Genomic DNA, 27583 nt, shown 5'->3' with positions numbered 1-27583 from the left:
GGTCAAACTTTTTCCTGTGCTACCTGTGCAGTATTGAAGGATCACTGTTTTTTGGTTCTGTGTAGTAGCTCTAAATTGTGATAGACAGTGGGAAGAAAGGAAATGAAATATACAGGGGAAGTTCACAGAGCTAGTTTCAAACCTATTTTTCCCAATTTCACAAGGCCAAGAATGAGCTCTGTTCAACAATCATCCCCCTATCATATAACAAACACAGCAAGTTGTTTACTGTAACAGAAGTAATATGGGATGGACAAGTGCTGCAATTGACAATCATACCAACCTCAGAGTAGTTTCTGTGCACTTTATCCAGAACCTTTAAAAGAACTTCAGTTTGGTGGAGCTGGCCATAGTCTCCCACTTCTTTCCTTATACCTTTGAAAATCTTTGTAAAAGTGCCCTGTCCAAGACTTTCTTCCTAAAAACAAAAAGCGGGAAAGGGAAAATGAGAAGACTTCCACCACAGACAATGCGTATGTGTGAAACTTTTCAGCTAGTCTACCTCCAAAGTCTGACTAAGGAGTCAAAGAAGCAACTATACCATGAACAGTTGAAATACTTGTTAATTTATTATTATTATTGTTTTATTTATTTATTTAACAATCTACCAACTTGTCAAGAATCTTAGATAACAAACCGCTGACAGAACTACAGAGAAAAACAAAGAAAACCTAGCACTGCAGTCAAGAAGACACTTTTTTTTTTTTAAAGGAAAGAAAAAGCTTTTATTAATACACACTGAGTTTTTATCTAGTACTTACTAAAACAACCATTTGCAACTAGAAGCAACTAGTGGACTTACAAAAATCAAGTCCTCATTCCGGATTTTGTGAAAGACCATCTGACTGACATTGTGCCTCTGCAATGCTGGTGATGAAGGTACATCAGAGACGCTATTGCTTCTAAAGACAAGGAGGTTTGATTTATCTGGAAGAAGAAAGAGAAGTTGAGACATAAAAATATAAAAATCACATACAGCTTCCAAAGAAGCTGTAAATCCAACAAAAAGGCAACATCAGAGATCAATTCAATTTAAAAGCTATAGAGCATCTTGGTAAATAACTCACTTTTTCTGATTAGCAAGAACTGGTTTTGCTGCTTCTACTCCTACTGCTTCTGTACTGCCCTGTTTAAATACTCGTACTTTCAACATACGTTCTGAAACTACTCCAGCCTCCTTTCATATTTTAATTTCTGCTGTATTTGTAATAACAAGCAGTGGTGGAAAGAGGGCAAGTAACTAAGCTTCTTTACAGAAGCACTTCATAATGTGAAGACATGCATATCATTTTGACACCTGTCTAAAGATTTTGAATATTTTTGCCCTGGAAGCACTTTAGTGATCCTCGCTGCCTTACCACTACCGGAGATGTATACGGCAGATGCATTAGTGAAACCAAAGCCAAAAGATATGTATTTGTGGGTATATCCGTGCAAGTATGTGTGATTATTTCACAAATTAATACTTCTGATGAATATAAAACATTCGTGTTTGATCTTACTGGGTTATGCAGTTATTCTCTGTGATGTCCAAATGCATTTACTTATTAAATCTCTTCTAAGCTTTTGACCGCATTGGCTTTTTGGCTTATTTCTATCATATGTAAAAGAAGTATAAGTCAAATAGTGTTTTTGCTTAATCAGAGACCTGGAGAGCAGCAAAGACTTTCTAATATTAACTGTAAGTAGTATCATAATAAAAAAGGGCAGACAATCATTATTGCATTCATACTGGAGAAATATATGGTGCAGTGGTAGAATTGCCGCTTGCAACACCGGAGGCCTGGGTTCGAATCCCCCCTGTGGCGCAAGTGGTAGAAGTGCCGCTCTGCTACGCAGAAGGCTCGAATCCCAGGAGTTGGACTCAATGATCTCTAAGGTCCCTTCCAACTCCCACGATACTGTGATACTATGAATATAATACCTAGGAAGAGCCTTTTACATGTACTGAAGGAAGAAAAACACTCTTTTGGCCAGGGGCTCTAATCCACATGTAAAGAGGTGATGAAATCACACTGTAAACCTTTTATTTAAAACAAATACATATAAATATAAATGTATATAATAAATACATATAAATACATATAAATACATATATATATATAAAGAATAAATAGTTTCAGTTATAACAATGAAACTGGGATAGCTATCAATGCAGTCTAGAAGGCCATGTCACAACAAAGTAAAAACTGGCAGTCAGTGGAAATGAAGAATGTGACCAAGATGATGAACAAACAGGTAAGTGGAATGAAAAGAACCACACAAGCCAATATATGTACCTAACCACCTAAAAGTCATTTACTTTGTTGTTTTACTTTAAAATCTTTATAAGTTGTAAACATTCTTGTTAGAAATAAACTGCCCTTTCTTACCTTTCGGTTTTGGAGGACAGCACTTGATGAACTGGAAAATTATGCTGTCTGAGCGGACAGTTTCTGTCTGATAACAGGTCAATAGATCCTTAAGATTACCAAAACTTCTCTTGGTTCCACTAAGATTAAATTCCCCATTCTCATTCTTCGTAATTAAGCAGTGTTTATAATCAGTGGCATTCTCGCGCTGCAGAGATTTTTTCCAATCAAAAAGAAAATTGATCAATACTTAATCATTAAAAAATATTAAATGCACAGCAGTATCCTAAAGAACACACCCATCGGTAAAACATTACTACAATTTGTTATTTTGTTACTCACAATGTAACTGTGATTCTGACAAAAACAAAAAACAAAACAAAAACACAACCAAGATTCCACCTCCATCCCTGAAATTAGTATGTTAGCACTAAGGTGAACAAACATTAACAAATCTCCAAGTACCATTCTGAGGAAACATAAAACATAGGAAAGATCCCTTATATTTACAAATCTAGCAATGAAAGTTCATTTACTGTTACACGTGGTAATAAAATAACAACAGAAAAATGTTGGAAGCCATAGCCCACCAAAATCTCAAACTCCTTCATTTTCACAAGTATTTGGAGATCTAAGGTGTATTTCTGTTTTTTCTGCAGTGTACAGTGCAGTTCTAAGCAATTAATTCCTAGTGCAGTAGGCTCTCGATATGCATGTAATTATTTTGATGAATCATGAAAATATACCATTAGACATTTTTAATCAAGAGGAATTCTTAATAATGCTTTCATAATCCTTCATGGTAACGCTGTGAAAAACATTTCAACTAATTCCAAATCTGAAAAGTCTTCTAAAGGCTTGCCCAGAAATAATTAGAACAAGAAAAACAAATGCAACCAGGTCAGTTAATGGCAAGCTTCACTCTCAGAATTTGATTCTAGACTTGCTCAGGGACTTCTCTCTTAGTCTAAAAAATCCTTAATACAGTTCGGTGTCTAGACATAAAATTTTACTAAAACTAGTCTTAGAAATGGCTCTTTACTTCTCCACCCACAAATCAATGTTAATTTATCATTTTGAAACAAATACCTACTTGTGGCAGTACTGAGTAAATCGGATAGCTTGCTGTAAAACTAGTAAGAAAAGCTATGTATGCTACTTTCTCCAGTTACAAACCCAAAAGTAGCTCTGTTCATTTAATTAAAAATAATCCCATCCTTGGAACAAGATCAATATTGGAACAAGATCATGTAATTATGTAACAGCACTATTAAAGTGCTGCATTATCACTAACTGCAGTCTCATAGAGCAGGTGAACATCTGGCTTTTCAGCAGCAGAAGAATTGTAGGCATTTCAAGTGCAGCTTCTCATCTAGTTTACAGCAGATATCTTGAAGATGTATGCTGACATAACATGTGTCAGATAATCTGGCTAGATGAAGGGTACGACCCAAACCTATAAAAACTCATGAGAGACAACCTTAGATCACCACAGGAACCAACTGCATACTCAGTAGCTAAGTCCTACTGTGCCAGAAACAACAGAAATCACCAAAAGCCCTACACTGGCACCCAAACAATTGCAATAGTTTGAACAGCCATATTCCAAACCCCACAAAACTACCAAACTCTCTTTCCTCCACCTGTTTTGTTTTTGGGGCATATGATCTGTGCCAGTGATTCTTCATCATAAATTTATTTTGGTATGTTTCTCATGACACTGGAAAGTAGGCCTAACGCAAGTAGCTGTAGAATGAACAGACATCATACTAGCATTCTGAAAATCCAGAATCATTTACTGAACTTCCCATGCACCTTATCGCAACATAACAAAGCACAGAAGTACCACCCATGCCAGAATACAAACCTCAATAGCAAATGTGAGGAAGTATTTTTTAAAATCTTTAGGACTGCAACGAAGAACGTAGAAGCCAGTCTGATTACCCGCCTTCTTCAGTTTACTGATAGCAAAGTCCATGCTATATGAAAAGAAAACGATCAGTACTGCTTAATTTTAAAGAACAAGACCAGATATTGACTTTTGAGCACTGTTGTAAGATATCTAATACAATGACAATGCAAATTCTGAGTTTTAGAATCCCCTCTGAGATAATTCACTTGCTTCTCTATTTCTCAGTGGTCACAGTGGCTGCTTATGTGCAAAAGAATGTGGTAATTATTCTTAACACTGTAAAACTCAATGACCTATTTGATTAAAAACTTTGCAGTCTAAAAAGGTATTGCCTTGGGCTTGTGATATGACTCAGTTTCCATCATGGAAGAACCCATTCGAGTGAAACTGCCTAATAAACAAAGTAAGATAAGAGAAGCATTTGTGTGCATGGAATATGACTAGTTTAGTCTGGGAAAGGGCTAATAAAAAAAACAAGATTTGATAGAAAGCTTAATTTGTTACTACAAGAACTAACCTCCCCCTAATCGAGTCATTGCTAACTATTTCTATTTATCTCAAGGAATTACAAAGACAATGGTATGGAAAGTTCTGTACTTACAGTACATAATGCTAAAGAATTCTAAATAAAAATCAATATATGGTATTAGTCTAGGTGAAAAACACATGTACAGACACCTAGTAAGGTCTCTGTTCCTTTTTTCCTTTATCTCCCCTGATACTTATAGCACCTATACTCTGTCACTGGAAATTTCCAGAAGCATTCTGTGTTAGTGGAATGGTGCTAATTTTATGCAACCTATTTAGTGATTGTTTGCCTTTGAGCTTTCTGTACCCAAAGCTAACACCCATTTTTTTCTGCCTAAGAAAACATTTCTAAGCTCCCATATTAAGAAAAGAAGTCTAGGAAGGTATTGAAATTCTTCCCTAGAAATACAGAGAAAGTGAACAAGGAGACAAGATTCCTTGAAAACAAGCAAGCCCTCCAATTTACATGGATAGCAGTCTACTGTATATGAATTTGTCTTTTTCTCTTTAGCAACTCAAATAGTATAACTGATAGAGGCTGCAGCTAAAACATGAGTTTCTCTATGGCATTACACATTGCTGCGCTGTTAATTACTATAATTCAGTAAAAATCAGCACCATGACTTTACTGTGTGTATTGCTTGAACAAAAGACAGAATTCTAGGAGGAGAAAATTAAAGCCACAATCCTTCGTTCTATTTCTGATAATACATCAACAAGGTATTGTATTCTGCAAAGTGAAAAACAAGGAAAAAATGTAAACCACTTTAAGTTACATAAGTGAAATAAATGCATATCTTAAGACATCCATCATGGTTCACAATCAGCTGAAGATCATCCTTCAAAAATAACAGCACCTTTTTAAGTCACTAAAAAATTGCTTACAAAATTGGTCCATGGCAATTGCTTTGGATATTTTCAAGCACTGATGGTGGTGCTACTTCTTTGCAGAGATAATGGTGGGCATCTGCAGTTAATCTGTAATATCCATCAATTAATGATACAAAGGAGAGAGCTTCTCTTAAAGACTGAAATTCAGCCTCCTGTTAAATTGCCAGGGGAGAAAAAAAAGAGAAAGAGGAGAGAAACAATGAGAATTTGTAACAGTCAATGCAAATCTTCTGGATATTCAGAATTCAAGACAATTTTCATTGCTTAAGATTAAGGAAAACACCATTCTCCTATCCAAAATATTTTCATACTCTGAGCACTGTAAATATATATCACAGATATCTCAGCTACTTTTACATTTCAATAAAACGCCTGGACAAATTTTCAGATTCTTTACAGGTCATTAATTCTGTGCCATTAACATTAAAGTGATTTGCAGATCTTTCAAACATCAGTGAACTGTATGACTTTTGTCCAAAAGTGAGGAACACTAAAAAATGACTAATGTTTTTTGAACTACTTTGAAGGGGTTTTTTTTCATTATTATTTTTATGAAGAAGCGCATAAGCTGTATGTGGCTTTCTCACGCAAACAGTGGAAATCTCTGTGATCACAGAAATAGAGAGACTGTGTGTCCTGTGGACCTGCAGACCAGTCATGGAGACAAGTGAAATAAAAACTGTATGCCACTCAAATAAGACTTTCAAGCACATGGCAGTGGAATTCCTGAAGTTCAAACTAAAACAACTTTTTACACTCACACATAAAATTATTTTCCAGTATCGTCTTCAAAGCATTTTAAAAAGTAGGAGCAATGACATTAATTTGACGTCCATACACATTTTTTGAAAAAGTATTATTTCTCCAGAGTATTTTGACCCCTTTTCAATTTTTTTGTCACTGGCAGCCAGCTTAATCATGACTTCATACAAACAGTATGCTAGATTGCTAAAACACAGACTCAGATTTTAGGCTCCAACAAAGGAGAATCAATTTATCTGCAATCTTCCTAAGCTAGAATTGCCTACATTAGTCCACACACAAGACCTTCAGGGTTGTAATACACTGCTTACCTTGCAAAAATGCACTCAGTTTTACCTTGTGCTTAATTCACAACTAATGTTTTGTTATATAAAATCATGAACTCTATAGTCCGCTCAAAGCAACACCTATATGGAAAACAAAAATGGCAAACAAAAGTAAACAGACCAGATTCTTGCTGTCTTGTTTGTGAATGGTGACAATCCTCCTCTCACTGGAACCTTCTTGACTTGCTTGTTTAATGCTGACATCAATGATATCAGGAAAATCACAATACGTTTGTAAATCCTACAACAAATAATTATATAACCTCAGTATTAACAAATTTCAGCTGGAAAAAAAAAAACATACTTACTTGTAGCATTAAAATTCCTGCAACACTAACCTTGTGAAGTTAGCAATGACAGAGGTCAATAAGCCTTAAACATGCAGTTAAAATTAATGAGAAGCTGTATTCTGTGTGGTTTAACTTTTTTTTTTTTTTTAAACAAACAAACAAAAAACATCCCAATTAGAGAGCCTGTTAACATTTCAAAACATGATGTCTTCATGTCCTCATTTGCAGAAATTCAAGTTGCAAGATCTGGTACCAAAGAGATGGAGGTAGTACTGACAGAGAAGACGTCTACAAAAAGATCTTCTCAGCCATGGCCATCTCAGATCAGGTAGGAAGATTTCCAGCCATGACTTTTTCCCCTTAGTGGCAGCTTAGGGCCTTTTTGATATAATAATATATAATATTCTGTATAACTTCCTTGAGTCTTTCACAAGTCAAACTTCCATGTCATATAGCTCATATCTTCTTTTGTTTGCAGCATAACTTTAAATGTTAAGCAGCATCTTAAATAAAGATGTGTTTATCTAAAACTATTCCTCTAAAACAAATTTGGCCTATTTTAAGGCTGCAAGTGTATCTTAACACAAAGGGATGTCATACTACTGAGCTGATTATCAGAAGTCACAAACCAGTTCAAACATGTTTAATAATTAATTAATAGAGCTTCAGGGTCTTAAATGTGAACTGGCAAAACAAATTTCCTTGTATTTACCACATGTATGTTATTACCAGCTTCAGAAAATTAAAAACCTTGTTTCAATCCAACATCTCAATAAAGTATCATCAGTAAAGTCTGCTGAAAGTTATTATCACTTTTTACAGTCAACCTATTCCTTCATTACATTTTCACAACTAATTCTATACACAGATTCTGTATCAATGAAAACACATTCAGCCCATACTTGTCTTTGTCACTAAGGATGCCAATATTATCAATTATAAAAGATAGTTCTAAAATAGTCATATGAAAAGCAATCATTTTAAACACTATACTTAATAAAGGCGTAATTGCCATGACAGCACAGTATGCATAAGTTTTGTACACCAAAAACTAGAAGTTACAGAAACCCAACACCAGCTCCTGCAAAAGCAACTAGTGCAATTTTCCTGTAGCCACAAGGATGAGGGCTGCTACATAATGTAAAGGAAATTACTGGACCCCTAGCATGAATCTGCAAATATTCTAAGAAAAAAATGTAGAAAATCTGGGTAAGTAAACAGATTATTTTTTATTATTTTATTTTATTTTTTGAGTTTCAGGAAAAAATGGCATTTTTACAAGTTCATTAATAGTATATTACAAAAACATCACCAGTTTTGTAGGTTGGTCTTAATGCATAATGTGTAGCAGTCAAACTACCAAGCAACAGATGTAATTATTTTGGAAAACTGACATCTGCTTCACTTTGCCTTTAATCCTACCTTCACAGAATTCCCACACTCTCATTGTACACAGCTATAAGCTACTATTTGATTGTGCTTTGATAAAATGTACCTAAATCTTTCTGGGAAACCATACACAAAAGAAATAACAGAGATAAATAAAAATACAACAGCATAAGATTATGACAAGATATTGAACCACTTAGCACCTAACTCTTGAACAAGGAGTAAACAGTCTGCAGTTATAGAAACACCTCTTTAAATGTGCTAGCTTAGATACTAGTAAGAGTCTAAGTGAAGCAATACAAAGGTAAAGTGGAATTTGTCTCTTTTTTCTGGACCCCTTAAAATTCTGATTTCAAACAGAATTCAAGGACAACACGTATTTTATTGAACATAAATTTTAACAAACTAATCAAATTGTCACATGACAAACTGTGTAACTATTAAAATAATGAAGTAGATACAAAGAAATTACCTGCTCTGCCAGTGTCTCACAGTTTTTAAGTTTTCCTCTAGAGCACTGAATTCCACCATTCCCAGTTATTACAATAGTTGCAAAACTTTCTTCTCCAGAAGGATCTCCACCAGGTTCTTTTACTTCAAAAACTTCTGAATAGAAGGCAGACTGAAGGGTTTCCAAATTTATGAGATACTTAAGTTTCAAGTTCCTGGCAGTAGCTTTGCACTGGCCAAACTGCTGTATGAATTTACGAAACCTGTACCTTATTCTCTTTCGGGTCAAAATGTGATATTCTTGGATCTTTGCTCGCACACATTTAGGCAAAAACATTTTGTAGCTGTGAATATACAACCAGCAAAAACAAACAAACAAACACATAAATAAAAACACAACTAATGATTTAACCCATTAAATCCAGCTAAGATATCAATGTCTGTACTGAGCAAGACAACATGAGAAAACATTTTCAACTATATGTAATCTTTTTAAGCTCTAGGATAACAAGGATTCTTTCTTTAGTCTGTAATACAACTTTTCAAACACAGACTTATCTCTTCTTCTATTTTCCTTTTTTGTCCCCCATCAACTTTGAACATATACTACATTAGGCATTTTCCAAATATCCAGACACCTGCTCAAGGCATCATTTAAGCCAGAGGCAAGACACACACACACAAAAATAATAATTCAAATTATACGCTAAACAAAGCAGCTCTGTAGAGTGGAAAAAAGATGCTCAACAAACTGAACTTAGAGCTCATTGTGGAAAACACAACAGGTGGTAGAACACAAGTAACAGTGTCACAGATTCTCATATAAGTATTTTATACCACAGTCCATATTAGATCACAAGACAAAAATATAGTTTTACAGCTCCAATCAGCTGGTCATTCTGTTGTCTCATTCTATTTAACTCATTCTGCCAGCCTTCATTAAAAGACAAGCATCAAGAATGAAGTACCAACCAGAGACAGAATTCACTCAGCTGAAGCAGAAACTGATTACTTTGACAAATTGGAGTGAAGTGATTTGCTGAAGCAAGTTTAGTGGAGACTTGCCAGAGATAGTTAAGTGCCTGGAACACACAATATGAATGAAAAGGCTTATGGAATTTTGGTCTGTACAGTGTGGAGAAAAGGCCCCAGCAAGGTATTCTAGAAACTGTCTTCAACTAACTAGTTATGGAGAATACTGATGTAGGATTTTCACAGACATGCACAGTAAAAGGACAAAAGGTATTGCACACATGGTATGACAGAGGGGAGACTGATCAAATGAGGAGAAAATTCTCCCCAGTGAGGACAATAATACATATGTCAAAACTTCCCAAAGATATGGTGGAATCATCATCCCTAGACATTTTCAGAACTTTAGTGCCAAGGCCCTGTGCAACTTGTCTCAAATTTGGAGCTGGCCCTGACCTGAACTGGAAAAAAATCCATGTACTGAAAAACAAAGAATGGCTGTTGCAGTACAAGCTTTTTATTGATTTCAAGCTTACATTCTGTTTAAATTTATGGAACCAATACATAAGGCTAAATTAACCCCCAACAGTTAAACATCTCCACCCGGACAACTATGTTGTGGCTTTTCATAGGTATTCAATACCATGACATCATGCAGTAAACCATCTGAGTTGGGATGGCTGCAGAGGAGCTGCAGTTCCTAGCAACTACAGTTCCCAGCAGGTCCAGTCATTTTTACGTGGTTTCCAGGAACAAAGGAGGTGATGTAACCATGGCCTTACTTCTGGCCACATCACCATTCACAGCACAGTCAGAAAGATGTCTCTCTCTCTCTCCCCTCTGTTTATTACCCTCGATTCCTTTTGTATTCAGTTATCTCACATTTCATTATAATTTCAAGTAAATGAGCTTCTCTCTAACTCACTTGAGCTGTAATATCTCCTTTTCATTTCCCTGCCTTCTTCCTGCAGGGGAAGAGGTAGGGGGGAGGGAGCCCACGCTGCTGTGGGACAATAGATATTCAACTTGCAACAAACTAGTGTGCAAAATTAATATTTATAGATAAGAGGTGTTACACAGCTACAAACTGAGTTACCTGACTGAGTTGTAAACAGCCAGTGGGGTTTGGTCCTTTTCCTTGGCCACCCTCATCATATCCAGAACAGCCATTCCAAGGCATTCTTCCTGCGTTTCATGAGTAACAGGCATCTGTATCCATCCACCCAAAAAATCATCTCGCCACTGTAGAAAAATGCAAGTAAACAAATATTTGTTCATGAACTGCAGTGATACAGTTTTATTTTGTTGGTTTTGCTACTAATTTTATAGATAACACTCTTTAAATTGAACCTTTTCATCCCCAGAGAACAACATATGCTCATATTGGACACCAGATACAATTGTGACTAGAAGCTGCTCTCAAAACGTGCCTGATTAAAATCTTGACTAGGCCCATATATCACAGAGCCACAGAATATCCTCAACTGGAAGGGACTCTGGTAGATACCAAGTTCACCCCTCCTGGCTCCACACAGGATTATCCAAAATCAGACTATATTTCTGAGAGCACTGTCCAAATGCTGCTTGAACTCCAGCAGGCTTGATGCAATGACCACTGCTTTGGAGAGCCTGTTTCAGTGACCAATCATCTGTTGATGAAGAACCTGTTACTAATCCCCAACCTGACCCTCCCTGACACAGCACTTTACAATTCCTCAAGTGCTGTTGCTGTCAGTATAAAGATCAGCACTGACCTTTTGCTCCCCTGAGAGGAGCTGTAGGCCACTGTGAGGCCCTCCCAACCCAGTTTCCTCTTTTCTAGCCTAAGCAAACTAAAGGACCTCTGGTGCTCCTCATACATCTTGCCCCCTAGACCCTTTACCATCTTTGCAGACCTCCTTTGGACAGTAATAGTTTTATATCCTTATATTGTGTCACCCTAAACTGCACTCAGTGCTTGAGGTGAGGCTGTACCAGTACAGAGCAGAGTGGGACAGTCCATTCCTTTGACTGGCTGGCAGTGCGGTTAGCCCTACTGGATGCCAGTGCATAGTGCTGTCTTCTGTTCAACTCGCCATCAACTAGAACACCAAGTTCCCTTTCTGTGGTGCTGCACTCTAGACTCTTGAACATCCCAGTCTACACATATACATAGGATTAGAGAATCTGGTACTTCCTCTTCTTATACTTCATATGGTTGGTTATTGTCCATCTCTCAGTATCTCTTTCAAGGCCTTTTTACCCCTTGAGTGAGTCTACAGCTCCTCCTAATTTAGTCTTGGCTCAAACTTACTTAGTATCACATTGAGCCTTTATCCAAGTCACTGATGAAAACATTAAGAACAGGCCCTAAAAGTGGAAGCTTCCAGAACCCCACACTAGTGACTGGCTACCAGTCTGATCTCTAGCCCTCTATTCATTTCAAAAATAGTTTTTAAAAGCTGTTAACTACTTTGCTGGTCAGTTTCAATTCTAATTGACCTTTTTTTCTGTATAAATTTTCTCCCCAAGAAGGGAACAGCACCTTTGTACACCTCCAGTATTGCCTAACCTCACTTTCAGTGGCCACACGCTTTCTTTTTTTCTACCTAAGCTCTAGGTGAAGATCACTGTTGAGCCAAACCAGCTTTCTGCCCTGCTCTGTTGACTTCTGACACTTTGGAATTGCTTGTTCCTGGGCTGTTAAGCAGTGGTACTCAAAAACAGATCAGCACTGATGAACCCCAACACTTTCAAATTAGTTTCTCAGCAGACACTCCTAACCAGTTTCCTGGGCAGCCTTAGATCTTCTCTCTTCATATCCAGGGCTGAAGTCTTAGTGGAAGTTTTCACCCTGTCACCAAAGATTGTATACTACCGAGCAACACAGTCAGTATAGTCAAGAGAGCCACTAATTGCCACTTCACTCATAAGACCTTCTCTGTTTACAAGTGGCAAATCTGTTCCTCACCACACAGCAGCCACAGGACTCTTCCCAACAGGTTTCACTTATGCCAATAATGCTGTAGCTCTGGGATTGAGCCAAGACTTCTAGCTTTTCCTGCCTGTCTATCGCACTGTGTGCACCAGTATAAAAACACCTCTGATGTGCTTTACTGTACCTAGCATCTTGTAGAGCAGGCTGAAGGATCTCACTAGCACACGGACCCTCAAATTTTGGTATGCCGTTCCAGAACTTATCACTGGTGAGACTAGCTTTATTCTTTTCCCCTTCAGAACCAGTTTAAAGCTCTATCAGTCAGTTATGATAGCTCAAGCACAGAAGTCCTCTTCCCACCCTCTGAGAAAGGTGCATCTCATTGGGTACCAGTAGATCTCATCTTGAAAAAGCTATCCCATGATCAAGAAACAAAACTCTGCAGGACACCAGTTTTGGAGCCACCTATTCAACAGCTGGGTCTGCCTGTTGCTTTCAACATTGCTCCAGGCTTCTGGAAGGACAGAGGAAAATAATACTCCAAGGCCCTGAGGTTCCTTCTGACTTCCCTGGACTTTTTTGCTACCTTATCACCATGGACATGAAAACCCAATAATAGACATTAATCAGAGAATCACAGCAGGGTATTGAGTTTTCTAGTGATGTCTCCTACCCAGGATGACAACAGACTTCCTATGGATTGAGGCTGTTTGGTATATGAGACTCTCTGTTCCTCTCAGAAAGGAGTCACCTATGATAACAACCTTTCTTGTATTGACAGAGGTGATCATGATATGGGAAAAAGGCTGTCCAGCCCTAGGTGGCCCCTGCATCTGGATGAACCTTCATCCATATCAACTATCCATCAAATTCCAAAGCTTCATTCCTGTTCTAAAAATGCACCCAAATGGGTGAGATAGGCAGGGAGGAGATTCACCTGCCAACACAAGCAGAAGCCTGCCTCTAGTCTCCTCTCTCACTTAGTTACCTTCCTTCCTCCTGTTGTCAAGAAGATAGGGAACCCTTCATTTCTCTTCTTGTGGTCAGATAATACATCTGTCTTGGGGATGGTAGGGTACAGCTCCACTAGTCCTCCTCTTTCAGCTTCCCAATGTTCCTCAGCCTGCTCATTTCCTCCCAAAGTTCTGTCCCCAGGCTGAGCAGTACTTCTATCTGGGCATACTTCCTGCAGGTGTGCTCACTGCTGCTTCCAGACACTGATGGAAAGCTTGGGCACACCCTGCAACCTGAGACCTGGATTACTCCATGCTCCATTCAGGAACTCTGTCTGCATAATTGCATCAGTTTCTTTGGTGGGAAAGGCCAGAGGTGTCACACAACTATCACAACTATCTGTTGAATGGATAGCAAGAGCTATTGGAAATGGCAGATGGTCAGCAACTTATACAAACCGCAATGCTAACACTTGTGGAGGATGTTGTTCTACACTGTAACAGTACAAAATGAAAGTCGCAGTGAAAGATTTTCACATGGTGGCACTAGATGGAAACTGCACAATCTCTCTGCTCTCCCCACAACCACCATTTGAACTTCACCTTTGCAGAAATACAATGTGACAAAAGCTTTTATTTTTCTGCTTAAAAGCTTCAAGCTATCAAAAGAACTTGCATAACTACGATTAGATGTGAAAGAGAGAAATATCAACAACCTTTGTAAGTCTGCATTTTAAAGAAACAATCAAGCAAATCATACCTGTGCAAATAGGTAAGACATTACAAGATCATCAAGAACAGGGCTTTCTGAACCCCGAATAATGCCATAGCGATATGCTCTGCTTGTGCCATTGCAATACCAGTGAGGAAAATAAAACCTGTTAGAAAATATTTAAGTAAACGACAGTGAAAATACACTCTTGTTTACCAACACCAGAAATTATTTATTTCATATATCCAAAGTAAGTGCTGGCTGTTCTGATAAGCCAATATTAAGCTCCCCCAAAGTCAACAGAAGGATCTGGATCTAGCTCTTGGAGCTAGCACTTATAGGGTGAGAAGCTGCACTGGTAAAAACAATCTCCACAAATCCAACCTCACTAATCAGAATACAGAGGATTTTGTGTTACTCTTCCAGTTTCCTCTAAGACAATTCCTGAAGAAACAATCGAGCTATCAGGTTACATTATGCAATTTAAAAAAATAAGCAATTGTCTCCCTAAGGAAAACGAAGACTAGATTTAGAGGCCCACATTCAAAAATCAGAGTAGACAAGAATATATCTATTACAGACATACACCTGACTAAAATAATTATTCTGCATTTTAGAAATCCTACTGACTCCAAATGGGCAAGTAAGAAGGAAATCAGATGTAGTACTCTTAAGAACAAGATTATTTTGATTCCTGATATATTTAAATCGTTTCTTTCTCCAGTCTGAAATGGCATACATATAATACATATACAACTTAAACTTACTTGATTTTTATTCTCATCTATCCTTCATCTAGATCCCATCAACAATGTAATAGAGAAATTACAGTTCATCGAAATACCTTACTGACTGTATTTTCCTCACACATTTCTGTACTATCATGAAAAGCACATAAAATTTGCTTTGGCTTACCTTATCCGGTACAGTAGTATTAGTCTCGTTGCTTCATCTACGTGGAAAATGTGATTTGGAGGATACCAAACTCGCTCTGTTTCACTCATGAGTGCAAACATATTATGATACACTGGCATGATACCTAAATAAAGTACAGAGAAAAAAGTATCTATAAGAAATTATTTTCATGGATAATCAATCTCACCATGAAAAATACACTGTTAAAAGCAATAGATAGGCATATGTTCTCCAACTATTCATTACACTGCTCTAACACTGACAACAGCATTGCAGAGATCAACTTAAAACCTGCAGACTTTTTCCTGGTTTGTTTTCTCGTTCTCTAACAAGATTGTACCTACTTGTTACTCTATACTGAATGTTCAAGTTATAAGATTTTATCTGAATGGCATTTAGTACAATGGATTATTAGTCTTTTAGTTTAATTAAGAAGTAACAGTCAACAACAGTACCTCTTCCTTACCTTTTCCAAAAATCAAATCTAGGTAATGGTTTCGCTATTTCAGGTTGATGACAAATCAGAAGCCATCATTACTAGAACAACCTGCCATTCACACTTCAGTAGCTTAGTTAAGAACAAAACCAAATGTAAATTAAAATAGATTTTTTTTTTCCCCCTCAAAAAAAGTTTCAGAACTCTTTCAATGAGAACTGAGAATCAATTCTACTTAATCACAAAATATGTAAATATGTGAAGCACAAAATCTTCAGAAGCACAAAATTATAATTTGCCTTTGAGGCTGCTAACTTCATGGTACAGCCTAACTTGAAAGACAGATGACAAAGTAGCATACTATTGTGTGTATAAGGGATGCCAATGCTATGATTTGGAAAACTGGTTAGATATCCGAGACTTTGCAGCATTAAAGAAAGAAATTCAACCACTGACAAATTTTCAAGACATAATGGGATACGGGTATACAGACTATCCTACAGAGCGGGATAAAAGTTGTAGTGTGAAAGTCAAGTTAAGGAAATGAACCTGGAGGTGTCAATAGACAGTCTGCTGAACATGACAGCAGTGTGCACAGGTAGCTAAGAAGGCCAATGGCACCTTTGTTTGTATAAGAAATAGTGTAGTCAGCTAGACCAGGGAGGTGACTGTCCCCTTATATTCTGCTCTAGCAAGGCCACAACTCAAGTACTGTGTTCAGTTTCGGGGCCTTTGCTACAAGAAAGACACCGAGGCCCTGGAGCATGTATAGAGGTCAGGGAAGCAGGTGAGGGATCTGGAAATACTAGGAAATACTTCTGGGCCTGGAGCATCTCCCCTATGAGGAAACTTAGTGAACTGAGTCTGTTTAGCCTTGAGAAAAGAAGGCTGAGAGGGGACTTGATCCAGGTTTATAAATACCTGAAGTGTGAGAGCCATAGTGGCGAGGCTGGTCTCTTTTCAGTAGTGCGTGGGGACAGGACTAGGGGAAATGGGCTGAAACTTCAGTATAGGAAGTTCGGCACGAATGTGCACAAGAACTTCTTTACGGTGAGGGTGACGGAGCACTGGAACAGGCTGCCCAGGGAGGTGGTGGAGTCTCCTTCTCTGGAGACATTCAAGACCCTCCTGGACGCCTACCTGTGTGACGTGGTGTAGGGAGCCTGCTTTGGCAGGGGGGTTGGACTCGATGATCTCTAGAGGTCCTTTTCTATCCCTACAATTCTGTGATTCTTCTCTGAAAGAGTGGTCAAGTGCTGGAACAGGCTGCTCAGTGAGCTAGTTGAGTCACCATCCCCGGAATCATTCAGAAAAACATTTAGATATGGTAACAAGGGACATGGTTTATTGGGAAAATATTGCTAGTAGGACAGCTGGACTAGATGGTCTTAAAGGTCTTTTCCAACCTTGGTGATTCTATGATTCTATTCTATGAAATAAACACAAATATTTTAAATACCTAACAGATAGTGAGAAAAAAATGCAATTGCAAATAATGTCTCTTAAGAGACAAGAATTCTGGGAAGAGGCAAAACACTAAAAACCAATTCCATCCTGAAGACTTGGAAGGAAATCACAGAAATTCACACAGGAAAAAAATACAGTAGAAAAATAAGTGTTTTTTTTTATATACTTCACAGAATCACAGAACAACTTGGGTTCAAGGGATGCCAAAGACCACAAAGCCTCAACTCTCTGGCCACAGGCAGGGTTACCAGCTGCTAGGTCAAGTATTAGATCAGACTGCCCAGGGCTCCATCCAAACTGGCCTTAAACACCTTCAAGAACAGGGTATCCACAGCCTTTTTGGCAACATGTTCCAGCACCTCACCACTCTCTCAATAAAAAACTTCCCCTAAAATCTAATCTAAGTCTTCCCTCCTTCAGCTTAAAATAATTCCCCCTCCTCCTATTGCTCTCTATCCATGTAAAAAGTTGATTTCCCGTATATTTATAACCCCCCATTAAACACTGGGAGGCTGCAATGAGGTCTCCCTGCAGCCTTCTCTTTTGCAGTTTGAACAAGCCCAGTTGATTCAGCCTGTCTTAACAGGAGAGGTGCTAGGGGGTACTAGAGGTACTAGTATTATCTGGGGAGGTTGGTGGCCATGCCTGTGGCAGGGGTGTTGGAGATTCATGATCCTTGAGGTCCCTTCCAATCTGAGCCATTCTGGGATTCTGTGAAATTCTGTTAACAATGTATAGGTACAAGTAATTACTGAAGGAGGTAGGAACTGTATTTCTTTCATCACATCTAAAGCATTTAATCAGTTAGAAACAAACTAATCAACTCTAAGTTTAAAACTGCATGAGCACATAGAACAAAAAGTAATTCACACCTAAAGAACAAGCTTAAACTTCTTATAAATTGAGTATGTTGCTGCAGGGAGCCAGCAACAAGGCTAAGAACAAGAGCTCTTGAGTAGCTGCCAGATTAAGTCACTGAAATCTACAGGCTAATCATCTGAGATAGCTCACCAAAACATACAATACCTACAGATACTAACACATGATTTTCAGTTGAATAGAAGAAACTACGTAACCAAAGAAATACAAAAAACAAACAAACAAAAAAAAAAATTTGCACACAAATAACCCTGAATAGATTAGTAAATGAGAGACTGGGTATAAATCAGGATCTAGCAAGTTCATGGTGGAGTAAGAAATATTTGAATATTTGATCTGGGATTTTAAAAAATACCCAACTAATTATATTTTCTGGAGTTGAGAATAAGTTTATCCTCCTGTGCAAGTGAATACGGTTGTGAAATTGGATCAACTCATATTACAGATTACTAGCCTTCAAAGCAACAATAACTGACATTAGTTCTGAGTCTGTGTGGTATCCGGACACCAAATTATGACAGAATATTTAACAGTGTAACGCAAGTAAATTACCAACCTATTTGAGATTCTAGCCAAATGCTAGACACCACTCAAGACAGTGTTGAATATTTATGAAGTTTCACTAAGATATTACCCCATTAACGTCTGAAATAAGCTCACTGAAAAATTCCAATTAATTTTTAAATTCAAATGCTAAGGTACTGTGTTTCATCAAGTACATTAAGAAAAAAATAAAGGGAAAAACATACATATTTCACACACAACACTTCAATACTTCAACCCACATCATATCATTGCCATTCTCGACAGAAACTAATTGATTTCTTAGGCAAGGAAAAGGACTTCGAAATTCTCCCTACAAAGAGAAACACTGTTATTAACAAAATAAGAAGAAATCCATCTTTACTTCCCTCCTATGCTTAAGAAGTAATTTATATACTCATTCATCCTTCATACTTTATAATTTGTAATGCTATATGGTAACTGGTATCTTTCAGAGCAAGTGCTTGGGGACATATAAATCATGTGTTCATCAAGAAAGGGTGCTAAATTTCTTAATTCCTAAGGAAGAAAGAAAATGTGGGGGAGGAGAAAATTATATATCTATGCATCAGCATTGAAACATTTCCAGACTTGAAAAAAATTCAACCATTATGCACTTTGAGAAAACCCATTTATTAGGGTCTCAAAAATTGTCCATTAAGGTCTGATGAAGGCACAATTCAAACACTTCCCTTTTCTTGTAAATTTTGGCAGCACTGCTAATTGCAGGGATGTTTGAAACAACTAACAACGTCAGGATTTAAGTGTTTTCTCCAGAAACAATGAAAATCAAGAAGGAGGGAAGAGAGTGGGAGGAGGTAGTGTGTCTGTGCATCTAAATCTCACGATGAAACCTAGACGAGGATCCAATGGTGAAAATTTCTGAGAAATATATTTTCAGCACAAGTAAAATCTGAAAAGCTGTTCCAAGAGGTATTAAAAGCCTCCTCTGGTTTTCCACACTGCACTAATCACATTAGCAAATAAAACAATGAATAGCTAGAAGAGGCAACAGTGACTCAGACATATTAAAGCAGAATTACTCTCCACTTTTCATTCCTAGCAAGTGCTATTAAACAGATTGTCTGGACTACAGCAAACACAAAACCAGAGCTGTCTCTTGGCAAGTATTTTGTTTAGCAGACAAGGCTAAATAGAAAAGCCACATCACTCTATGCCATTTGTCAAGCAACATCATGGAAGTCTTTAACACAACGAAGTTTTAATCCTCTAACTTCTAACTCAAGCCTAAAAATAATAAAAGCAACAAAAACATTTGCACAGAGCTCCTTTCCCTCACTGTGCTTTTATAGCTTCACATTTGCACTGATCATGCTACTTGTTTGTTTTGTTTTTTATAAATAAACAATATACATACTGAATGCTATTTAAAAGTGTAATTTCCTCTTAGATTAATTTGAAAGAGAAAAGATATAAGAAGATAATTTCCAAAAAACAATCCCAGATACTGAACATAGAAAATGAATCTAACACAATGATGCTATAACCTCTAAAATAATTCTTTGTATCTCACTTTGATGGTAAGTTACTTGCTCTAGTATCATTTACTCTCTTTTGCTAAGATCGAAGGCTTCCCTTGGTTTTGGTGCAACTACTTTAGAGTTGCCTCACGTGGCAGATAACACTGATAAAGCTGACTGCTGAAAACAACTCATCAACTTAAAAACAAAACAAAACAACACAACATTTCTGGTTAGAAAATTTCATTCTTGTTTTTACATTCTGACAGTTTTTCATATAAAAATCCAAACAACCTACAAAAAGTTTCTTATTTATTATATTTTTCCCAAAATTGAATGCTGTTTTTTTAAATAAAAAGAGGGAAAACCTAGCTACTACATGAATGTCTCAAACTGGCATTCAATTACAGAATTTTTATACAGACAAAAATTTATATATCTAATATATGGCATATACAATGGATTTCCAGCATAGACTGGAAAACCTATGATTGTTTGACCTGTCTAAAAGGTACACAACAAGGCTGTTTGCCACAAACAGCAGTCATACTTTGATGTAACCATCTCTGCTACCAAGTGACCCTGCAATTGCTCGAATCATGGAAAGCACTGATGAAATTTTTCAAGTTTACTGCATCTCAGAGATTCCTACTACCTAAACCACTCTCTTCTTTATGAAGTACACTGATTCATAGAAAATTCCTGAAAATTCTTGCCAGCTTAAGCATTTGTGGAGTACATATGCTATGCAAACCAACACACTGTATCTTACAAGCATAAAATCTCTTCAAAAAAAGTGAAAATGTTTAGAGTGATAGTTTGTGATATAAGAACTGATGACTATTATGAAAAAGAGAATGAAGCCCAACATACAAAAACCATTTCAGTCTTTTCCACCAATTCAGAAGGTAATTAAGTTATAAATTCCACTGAGAATCTGGCAGGAAAATATTGCCATGGTAGCTGTCAGGCAGCAACCACACTTTCTTTACCTTAGCTCTACAAGAATGAAGCCTCAACATAACAAAATATTTTCGTTTATAGAAGCAAGTATAACATCACTGCAAATATGAATTACAAACTGATACAGAATGATGTAAAAATAGCTAACAAGATAAAATCCACTCAATAAGGAATTCTATTCCTACAAAATCACTTCTTAAAATAGTCAATTGCAGAAGGATGTATCTGGGAGCTAGAAACCAGTGATACCCACAAAACAGGAGCTAGTACAGCAGGATACTAGAAACCTTGAGAAAGACTGGTGGAATCTGAGAAAAAACAGAAACATGAGGTCTTTAGATATAATGTCATGGGAAATACAACTAATTGGATTCCTGGGTTAGCAGAAATTATATCATGCATGTTCATGACATGGATGAGAAGAATATTGTATATGGCCTGCTCTACACATACTCAAGGAAAATGGAGAAGGTGCAGAAGACAGTAAAAAATGGTAATAGTATAGACATTTAAACTACTGAAATCTGCCCAAAAACTTCATTTAAAACAATGATCTAAAGGTAATATAATGATGGTAATGCACATATCTTTCTAGCAGTGGTGATGAGGAAAGAATGGAAAAAAAACATGACTTCAAACAACGATCTGAAAACCAAAGCCAGGTTAAACACTGGCTGGACATCTGGGCCTAAAGAGTTGTGGTCAATGGAGTTAAATCCAGTCCAGTGCCTAGTCACAAGCAGTGTCCCCCAGGGCTCAGTACTGGAACTGCTTCTATTTAACACTTTTCTTAATGATCTTGATGAGGGAACTGACTGCACCCTCAGTGCATTTGCAGTGACACCAAGTTGGGAGGGGGTGTTCCATCTGGCAGAGGGGAGAAGGACATTACAGATGGACCTGAATAGACTGGATCAATGGGTCAAAGTTAACTGTAGGAGTTTCAATAGGGCCAAGGGTCAGGTCCTGCATTTTGGTCACAACAACCCCAAGCAACCCTATAGGCTTATGGAGGCATGGCTGGAAGGCTGCCTGATTCAAAGGGACACATTAGTGTACTGATGGACAGTTGCCTGAATGTGGGCCAGCAGTGTTCCCAGGTGGCCGAGAAGCCCAGTGGCATCCTGGCTTGTATCAGGAGTGGTATGGTAAGCAGAACTATGGAAGTCATCCTGCCCCTGTACTCAGCACTGGTGAGGCCTCACCTCGAATACTGTGTTCAGTTTTTGGCACCTCAGTACAGACAGGACACTGAGTTGCTGGAGCAGGTCCAAAGAAGGGCAACAAGGCTTGTGAAGGGCTTTGAGAATATGCCCTGCGAAGAGCAACTAAGGGAACTGGGGCTGTTCAGTCTGGAGAAAAGGAGGCTGAGGGGAGACCTTATTGCTCTGTTCCAACATCTGAAAAGTGCTTACACAGAGCAGGGTTGGTCTCTTCTCACTGGTGACAGGACAAGGGGAAATGGTCTTAAGTTGCACCAGAGTAAGTTTAGGTTGGATATTAGGAAACACTTTGTTATAGAAAGGGTTGTTAAGCACTGGAATAGGCTCCCCATGGAGGTGGTTGAGTCACCATCCCTGGGTGTGTCTAAAAACCATTTGGATGTGGTATTCAGGGACAAAATTTGGCAGAGAGATGCCAGTCAGGGTAATATGGTTAGGTTGTAGATGGACTCAATGATCTTTAAGGTCTTTTCCAACCTAACCAATTCTGTGAATTCTGTGATTCTAATTCAAATTAGAGAAGAGGGAATGAAAATAAAAAGTAGACAAGAAATAACAGTAGAAACAGCTAATTAAACTATCAAGATAGTTACTATTCCAGTAAATTCAAACTAGGTTGCCTACTTATCTGGAAGATGAGTTTCAAATAACTGATTTGTTAGAAGAGTTAGAGGAATTTATGAACTTCTGTTATATCTAACAAAAATAACCAGTCAAATAGTTAGAAAAAGAAGCAAGTTACCTGATGTCATGGCTGACGACACAATATATTCCTTCAAAGACTCTGCTACTCTAACATAGACATACATCAAACATACTAAGTTTGATGTACACAAGACCTCATTACTTTAATATTCTGGCAAGTTATTAGGAGAAGACTGAACTTAAACAAAGAACACTTTATTTCTCCACTTTCTAGTGAAATCATTCTCTAATTCATTCCTTCAGCACTGGTCCTTCACTAAAGTAGTAGTTAGATTATATTTGTCCCCATAAAGTATTTAATGTAAAAAATTCAACACCACTTTAGCATTCGAAAAGTGAAGAACCTCCTCCCCTATGCCACCTAGACTAACATACTTATAAATACTGTACCCAAGAGTCTTACAGCCTTGTGAGATTTAAAAGTCCAAAAAAGCCCACAGAAAATGCTGGCAACAATGCTAAGTAATGTACTCTTACTAAAGAATTCACAACAATCAATAAGCCACTAAGGAGATGATTTCCAAAGTGGGTTGACATCTGTGACTCATTGGAAAGCAAGTATTTGAAATTATTATCCCCTCATTTAAATACATTTGCACCTGAAACGTAGCATTTGGAGAACTAAAAGACAGACTTGTACCATGGACAGTCCCCAAAAGAGACAGAGATACTGTGTACAAGTGCACACATGGATAATAAAGTCCCTTCAGTATCTGGACTTTGAGATTTTTTTTTTTTCTTTCCAAACTGCTCACATTCAGAAATTCAATCTATTAACACAATGAAAGGAAAAATCCTTGTACAAAACATGTCTAGATTAATTTACTATAGATCTCAGCACCTACCCATGGTCTGAGTAAATATAACATTTCCAAGACATTAACTAGACATATTCTGAAATTGATTACGTACCTGCCGACTTTACTTTGTAAATGAGTCAGAAAGGAAAAAGCCACAGACATAGTGGTCATGCTGTACCTAATATCAGTTCCCATGAAAAAAGTGACTCAACCACTTACAGTAAATAAATATAAATAAATACAAAAATATGCATTATACATTAATATTACATGCTTGTATTCACATAAATATATAAACATATATGTTACAAATATAAATGAATATAGTAGACATAGTAACCTGACCACAATTTCAGCTTCACCGCCTGACAGCAAGAGAAGCCTTGCGGTAATCACTACTGATAATGATTACTTGAAAAACATCAACGAGATTAGCATTTCTGTTAAAACACCAGTATTATGATAATCTTTGGTTATTTTAAAGCTCTCTTGCATCAAGTGCAATTACACTGTCAAGAAAAACACTGCATGTGTACTTACCACATGCTTTACAGGCAACAGTGCAAATCTCTTCTGCAACATATTCTCCAGCTGGAAATTGAAGATAATCTCCTCCTGTCTTCCCAGGTGAATAATAAAGGTACACTTGAAGCAATGGCTCCGTCTGCTTGGGTGCACTAGTATTCCCAAGGATGTCACCATTCTGGTGAACAGTGGCAGTTGCTGTGCCTTCTATATTTGCCATTGTAAGACAGGCCATTGTTTTCATTTTATTTCTGTTCAGAACATTTGCCTAAAAGAAACATAAAGAGTGTTCTTTGAATAACTGCATACTGTCTTGCTTGTAATACTCTTATCTAACAATAGGTCCCTTCTGACACAAGGAACATTAACACCTTACTGAGAATAAGAGAACAGCTTAGAAGGTCTTCTAAAAGCCGAGTTTCAGTTCAATTGACGAATCACAGAATGGCTTTGGCTGGAAGGGTCCTCAAACACCATTTAGTTCCAAACCCATTGTCACCATGCTCAGGGTTGCCAGCCACTTGATCAGACTGCCCACGAACCCACCAAGCCTGGCCTTCAGTGCCCCCAGGGATGGGGTGCCCACAACTTCTCTGGGCAACCTGCTTCAGTGCCTCACCGCCCTCTAAGTAAAAAATTTCTTCCTAACATCTAACTGAAATCCCCCGTCTTTCAGTTTAAATCCAGGCCCCCTTGACCTAGTCCTGTCGTTTTCTACCTGTGTAAAAGTTGGTTCTCCAACTCCTTGTAAGCTCCTTTCAAGTACTGGAACATGCAATGAGGTCTCCCTAGAGCCTTCTCCTCTCCAAGAGAAACAATTCCAACTCCCTCATCATTTCTTCATAGGAGTAGTGCTTCAGCCCTCTGACCATCTTTGCGGGACTTCTCTGGACCTGCTCCAACAGCTCCATATCCTTCTTGACCAGGCCTAGGGCCCCAGTACACAGTATTCCAGGGGTTCCTCACCAGAGTAGAGAAGAGGGGGACAATCACCCCCCTCTCTCTGCTGGCCCCTGCTCTTCAGATGCGATCCAGGATACCACTGGCCTTCCAGGCTGTGAGAACACACTGCTGGCTCCTGTCCAGCTTTTCATCAATCAGAATTTCTAGTCCTTCTCTGGAGGGCTGATCTTAATGAGTTCTTCTCCCACTCTCTCTGTACTCATATCTAGAATTGCCCTAGTCCAAGTGCAACACCTTGCGTTTGGCCTTATTGAACCTCATCAGATTCTAACTGGCTCAATTTTCAAGTCTGTCCAGCTGCCTCTGGATAGTATCCCTCCCTTCTATTGTACTGACTGCACCAATGTTATCAGCAAACTTGTTGAGTATACACTCAATCTCACAATCTCACATCTGTTGGTAAAGGTGTTGAAGAACAGCAGTCTCAAGATATACCCCTGGGGAACACTGCTTCTGACTGTCCTCCACTTGGATGTAGAGGTACTGACACCAACTCTTTGGCTATGACCATGCAGCTAAGTCTTCATCCACCCTTCAAATCCATATTTCTCCAATTCAGAGGAAAGGATATGGTGTGGGACCATGTCAAAGGCCTGGGATTACTATCTAACCCTAATTCTGGAAATTATAAAACACCAGAAGAGGAAAAAACTAAGGTAAAAACTTGGAGTCCCGCTACAAGGTTTATCTCTGCTCACTACATTTTATAACATGTGCTCACTTATGCATCTGAAACATGCTACTTAAAACCTGACAGCCAAAATAATGCTTTTAATGACACTTGTGAATCTTATGATAATCTCAGTTTCAACCCAAAGATTGTGCTGAATATTTACAAAACAACTAGCCAGGTCACAAGCTGACACAGAAAAAGAGTAGGAATACTTTCAAGCTGAGTTTTTTTTACTCTTCCACACTTGAAACAAAACATGTCCCAACTGAGATGAGAATCGATGAGTAAGCAGCTACTATTTGTAGATATAAAGCAAGACTGCCCTTCAGACTTAGTCAGGTAACTCTTTTCCTTTGGAATGCAAGCAAGAAATCCACAGTAATATAAATGGAAGACAGGGAGACAAGTAACTCAACACACAAGCACAGAAATATTTTAAAATGAAATTAAAAAAAGTTAAAAAATAAAAGTGAGATTGACAGAGTATTCTAAAAGGTAGTTAAAGAATGGCTTTGCTCTATTGACTTCAGTTTTAATCAGTAAAAGCCATGCTTACAAAAAAAATTCTGGCCATAGTCTACAAAGCTTGCTACTATGAAAGCTATGAGAGTTCCTCTGCAAGTAATGCTTCCTATTTTACAAGGATTACAAGGGCTTCTCTGAAATTAATGCCTCTTATTACCCTATGTCAGCCTGTGACATCAGAAGCAGATGTTGGTAGTACAGAATTTGAACCTTCCCAACAAAATTCTCTTAATATTTTGTACTTAGACAACATATGGCAGAAGAAGGACTGTTTGACAAAGCAGCATCTGACACAAACACATGTACAAAGCAAAGGTGTGCCACTGAATTCCTCCATGTTGAAAAAATTGCTCCTATTGACATTCATTGATGCTTGCTGAATGTTTATGGAGATCAAACAGTGGATATAAGCACAGTAAGCACAGTATAAGTGGATATAAGACAGTAGAGTGGTGCATAGCAGTAGCAAAGCTGACGTTAAAGACAAGCCATATTCCAGACTGCCATGCAGATCTTTACAAGCTTGGAATTCAGGCTCTTGTTTACGGCTTGCAAAAGTTTATAGCTCATGGTGATAACTATGTTAAAAAAAAAAAAAATAGTGTCTTATAGCTGAGAATTTGCTCTGACAAACATGATTACTGTGCTCTTGGTATCTGTTGTAATTTCCATGGAAATAAATAAGAGGCATTACATTTGCAGAAACCGACGATATACTGCTTTATCATAAAATACCTGCTTGGATAGTAACTGTCATGGTTTTGTAATTTTACTACTGGTATTCCACATCATGACATCATGCAGAGCACAGAGAAGAACTACACGTCCCAGAGGACCTCACAGTTGGAGACGGAAATACATCATGGAAGTGATGCTGGCTCTCTCTCTCTCACTGCCTGGCAGCAGGTATGGGTATGCTTCCAAGCCACGCACCTTCAATCTCAAAGTAGGCTTCTTGGTCTCTGAAAACTTTCTCTTATTTTACTTGATTTATTAGCCTCAATTTCAATTTGATTGTCTTATATTGTGTCA

General features: G+C 37.9%; 1 protein-coding gene across 2 annotated transcripts in view; it reads right to left on the bottom strand.

Annotated features, from left to right (window-relative positions):
• JAK2 (Janus kinase 2) overlaps positions 1-27583 on the bottom strand; it is an 85687-nt gene that overhangs the window by 22482 nt on the left and 35622 nt on the right. For both annotated transcript variants that reach the window (XM_072360175.1, XM_072360174.1), the window contains 11 exons: positions 24406-24658; positions 15369-15492; positions 14502-14619; positions 10968-11113; positions 8922-9243; positions 6892-7011; positions 5677-5834; positions 4219-4330; positions 2373-2559; positions 803-927; positions 284-418 (listed from right to left, as the gene is read on the bottom strand). In XM_072360175.1, coding sequence (XP_072216276.1) covers positions 284-418; positions 803-927; positions 2373-2559; positions 4219-4330; positions 5677-5834; positions 6892-7011; positions 8922-9243; positions 10968-11113; positions 14502-14619; positions 15369-15492; positions 24406-24634 — 1776 coding nt within the window. In that variant the 5' untranslated portion in view covers positions 24635-24658. The remainder of the gene's footprint in view (positions 1-283; positions 419-802; positions 928-2372; positions 2560-4218; positions 4331-5676; positions 5835-6891; positions 7012-8921; positions 9244-10967; positions 11114-14501; positions 14620-15368; positions 15493-24405; positions 24659-27583) is intronic.

This window comes from Excalfactoria chinensis, chromosome Z (assembly GCF_039878825.1).
Source record: "Excalfactoria chinensis isolate bCotChi1 chromosome Z, bCotChi1.hap2, whole genome shotgun sequence".
Classification (NCBI taxonomy): domain Eukaryota; kingdom Metazoa; phylum Chordata; class Aves; order Galliformes; family Phasianidae; genus Excalfactoria; species Excalfactoria chinensis.
The sequence above is the reverse complement of the archived record's forward strand: the minus strand, read 5'-3'. Positions and strand labels throughout refer to the sequence as shown.